This window comes from Echinops telfairi, unplaced genomic scaffold (assembly GCF_000313985.2).
Source record: "Echinops telfairi isolate 266 unplaced genomic scaffold, ASM31398v2 ScPeMD7_7417;HRSCAF=8455, whole genome shotgun sequence".
NCBI lineage: Eukaryota > Metazoa > Chordata > Mammalia > Afrosoricida > Tenrecidae > Echinops > Echinops telfairi.
In genome coordinates, this window is record NW_022111317.1 from 5,372,989 (window position 1) to 5,376,926 (window position 3,938).

Genomic DNA, 3,938 nt, shown 5'->3' on the forward strand with positions numbered 1-3,938 from the left:
AAGCTAACGCCGTGTGGCCCGTCTGCCTCTGTAAGCTTCCCAGCCTCGAACCGAATGTGATGGTGTACAGACAACTCTTTGAAAAAGCGATTGCACGATGGAAATGTCTCAGGTGTGAATGTCGTATCAAGTAAACTACTAAATACAATGTACAGCCTTGGCAACCGGCAGGGCTGTTCTCCCACCCAGCGGGTCGCCCCGAGTCGGACCCGGGCTCAGCGCAGGGCAGCTGGAACCGGAAATCTAAGCCTTTGGTCAGGTCTTCAAAGATGGGGTGGTTCGGGATTCAGCGTTTTAAAAGAGACACGTCGGCACTGGGATGACTTCAGAAAAGAAGCCCAGGGGTGGATAGATAGGAAGAGCAGAAATCTGGAAGGAAAAGCTAGAGACTGTGAGAGGTCTTAGGCTCCAAGATGGAAGGCCAACTGGCGGCTTCAGATGGTTTTCAAGCGAGTTGAGACGCCCGGTGCCAGGTGCGGAGGTGGTCAACAGGACCAGGAGGCAGACTGCAGAGTAACAGTGGGGTCTTTATTCCAGCGAGAGGCAGAGAGAGGTGCCAGCTCCCCAGGCTCTATCTTCCCCCACCGATGGGCACTGGGAAAGCGAGGGCCAGAGGGCATGTAGCCCTGTCTGGGTCCCTGAACCAAAGCACCTATCTCTTTAGAGACCCCCTGGAGCAGGAGAGGGTTGGAGAGAAGGAGTATGGTGCCCAAGTGTGTCTGCCGAGGCCCCAGGCGCAGGGAGGGCTGTGTGGGGAGGGGTGGAGCAGAGGGAGTGGGCTGTCGTCCTTATTCACAATCCCGCGGTCTGGGTACCCAGTTTGGGCTGAGGTCTGAGGTCGGCCAGGCAAAACCCTTCCTGGGTGAGGCTGTCTTTATGTAAGCTCGATCACACAGGGTTGGGGCCTGTGTCAGTGAACCTGCATCAGAGGCTCACGTCCCCCACCCCACTCCAAGCCCTGGCTCAGGCTTCCCCTTGTCACCTGGACCAGTGTCCATCCCGGACCCATTCGCTGAACCACCCAACGCCCTGTCCCTCTCTCAGCTTGGTGGGCTAGAGGCTCTTCCCCAGCGCATCCCCCTCACACCACTACCTTCCGAGCTGGCAGGACTGCCCAATTGCCCACCTCCTCCCCCAGGGTCTCTCTGCTCCTACGGCCTGGAGCATCTTCCGGGCCCTGTCCAGCTGCCCTCCCAGTTGCATTCAAAGGCACCTCCTCCGTGAGACTCCCCAGGCTTGGTGGGGCCACTGCCCTTGACACACTGCGCCATCATTGCCTGCCAGTCTTGTCCCGTCCTGCAGGGACCCCATCTTAGAACCCCACCCCACAGGAGTTTGTAGCCAGAGAGAAGTTGCAAATGAGCACATGAATGAAGAAGCAGAATGATGTCTCCACGTTGTGGTTCCTTCGCTTGCCCTGGCACATGCATCCTTCCTCCAGCCACCACGCCCCACCCTCCACTGTCCCCTGACAGCGAAATCCTCACGAATGTCCTGGGTCTGGCCGTGGGGTGGGGGTTCCCAGGATCGGTGCTCAAGCTCCAACTCTCCCTGGGGATCCAGGAGGCCCGGTTCCCTCCTGAGAGCCCACTGTCCCCTATTGCGTTTCCTGCCTTGACCGCTATCACCCTTCTCCCGTGAAAGGCATGCCGGCCGCTCTCAAAGTATGAAAACCAGCCAGCCAGCTTTATTTCCTGAAGCAGAACTGTCTTTAACGTCGAGGAACAGGTCTACGGGCATGTCAGTAATTCTGCCTTCCCGGTCCCAACCTCCCTCCACCAACTCCCTGAGGCTCTGTCTGGAACGTTCCAGCGGGGTCTAGAAAGGACGAAACCCAGACTCGCTCCCCCATCTTCCCCGCCTTTACGCGTCCCCCAGTGGACCCTTTTCCTAAGGGCTGCATTTCCACGGGAAAGAGCTGGGGCGGGAGCGGAGTTTCCATGGGAAACAGGAGAGGTGGCCCGCGGCGCTCACAGGCCGCAGAGCCGCTCCACCTCCTCCTCGCAGGCGTAGAACTTCTGGAAGATTCCCACGGGCGCGCCGTGGGCCTCGAGCCAGCGCCGGAGCGTGCCCAGGGCGCGGAGGGCGTCGGTCTTGGTGGGCAGGGACCCGACTCCGTCCTCCAGGCGCCCCTCCCCGTCCTCAGAGCCCGTCTCCTGTTTGCAAGGGCCAGGGCTGGGCTCCTCCTCGCCCTCCAGGTCCACGAAGCGGGAAAACTCCTCCAGGCTCAGCCCGCGGGGCGCCGGCGGCAGCGCAGCGTTTCGGTCCCGGGACGTGGGCATTTTGCCCGGCGCCAGCCCTTCCTGGATGAAGCTGCTGAGAATGAGCTGAGGCGACACCTTGGCCCAGGCCGCCGCCGCTAGGTGCAGCGCGTCCAGCACGGTGATGCCCAGCCCGGCCTCTGCCAGGGAGATCGTGCTGCCCCTCTGGCTCTGCACCGCAGTCAGCTTGCCCAACAGGCGACGCCGGTAATGGGCTTTAAATGCCCGCACCACGGAGCTGGGCAGGGAAGGCGGCGTGCTGGTGGCGGCCAGGCGCAAGAGGCGCACGTGGCACAGCCCAGGCAGGCTGGCCCACTCCTCCACCGCCCCCGAGGCCAGCAGCAGGGCCACCCGGCGGCCCTGCCGCCCCATGTCCCGGTCAAACTGTGCCAACCACTCGACCCAGGGGATGCCCAGCTCAGGGTGGTAGGAGGCTGGCAGGGCCTCGCTGCTGACCCCGAAGAAGCACCTCGGGGTGGCCTGGCGCCCTCCCACCAGCAGCCGCCGCTTCTCCGTGCCCCGGCTGTTAGCACACAGCAGCACGCGAACCTGGTCGCAGGCACCCCCTCGGCCGGGCACCGCGCGGTAGAACAAGGGCACGTCGGCACAGCCGAAAACGTCCTCTGGGGCGAAGTCTTTCAGGGAAAGGGGCGGCGGGGGCGGGGGCGGCTCCGGGGCGAGCGGAGACGAGGGGGCGTGGCGCGCCCCGAGGCCCACGTTGTTGCGGCGTTTCCAGCGGACCAGCCAGCCGATGCTGGGCACGAAGTCCTGGCCCATGAGGTCGGCCAGCTCCTTGGCTTTGTGGAGCAGCATGGGCCCCGTCACGTCCCAGGCCCTGGCGCGGGCGATGTGGTACCAGCAGAGCAGGGCCTCGTCGATGTCGCTGTACTTGGACTCCCTCTTGCGCTTGCGCTCGCGGTTGGCCGTGCCGCTGCACCAGTCGGCCAGCAGCTTCTCCTTATTCTTGCAGATGCGCGAGATCTGGGGCTGGGACACCTGGAAGCGCCGCGCCACTTCCGACTGGGACATCTTGGACTCGTCCAGGAGTTCCAGCACCTGGATCTTCTCGGCCAGGGACAGGGCGTGCAGCTTCTTCTTGCTCAGCTCCATGGCTTCTCCGCGGCCCCTGGGGAGCAGGGAGGGGGCGGTCAGGGGGTCCCAGAGGCCAGGATCGGGTGGGGAGGATGGATATCGGGAAGGGCTGGGCGGGCTAGTGCGGAGTGGGCTGATGGGCTGGGCATGACCTCCCACCCGTCCCCCCATCCCCCAGCGATGCCTGGCCAGAGGGTGGGGGCCGCCTGGCCAGAGGGTGGGGGCCGGCGCTGGAAGTGGGGAAGAGCGCTGAATAGGGCCGAGGGACAGCAGCAGATACAACAAAGGAGGTGGCGGCGGTGGAGGGACCTAGGCTGGTTGAGTGGGCAGGTGTAGGGGGACAGCAAGGCGGGGGAGGGGCGGTGCTGGCCCGGCCTGGATTTGGATGAAGATGGGTGGGCGCGCGCACGTGGGAGCAGAGTTGAGGTGACAGGTGCTCAGATGACAAAGGGGGCCAGCCGGTCCGGAGGACAGGAGTGAGTGCAATGTGGCGCTGGGTCTGGAGGTCCGGCTGGGCGAGGTCCAGTCTTGAGGGGGCGTGGAGCCCACGAGGAGAGGGCAGGTGCACAGGCGACAAAGAGCGGG

The 3,938-nt window shown here is 64.1% G+C and overlaps 1 protein-coding gene across 1 annotated transcript; it reads right to left on the bottom strand.

The window, feature by feature from the left end:
* Positions 1-1,970: 1,970 nt before the first annotated feature.
* On the bottom strand, positions 1,971-3,371 carry TIGD3 (tigger transposable element derived 3). Its single transcript, XM_004713675.1, has one exon. It carries the CDS (start codon positions 3,369-3,371, stop codon positions 1,971-1,973), a length of 1,401 nt encoding a protein of 466 aa, XP_004713732.1.
* Between the last annotated feature and the right edge of the window lie 567 nt (positions 3,372-3,938).

Excerpts from the sequence above, each read along its gene's own strand:
- TIGD3 (XM_004713675.1), bottom strand. The coding sequence starts at position 3,371 with ATGGAGCTGAGCAAGAAGAAGCTGCACGCCCTGTCCCTGGCCGAGAAG.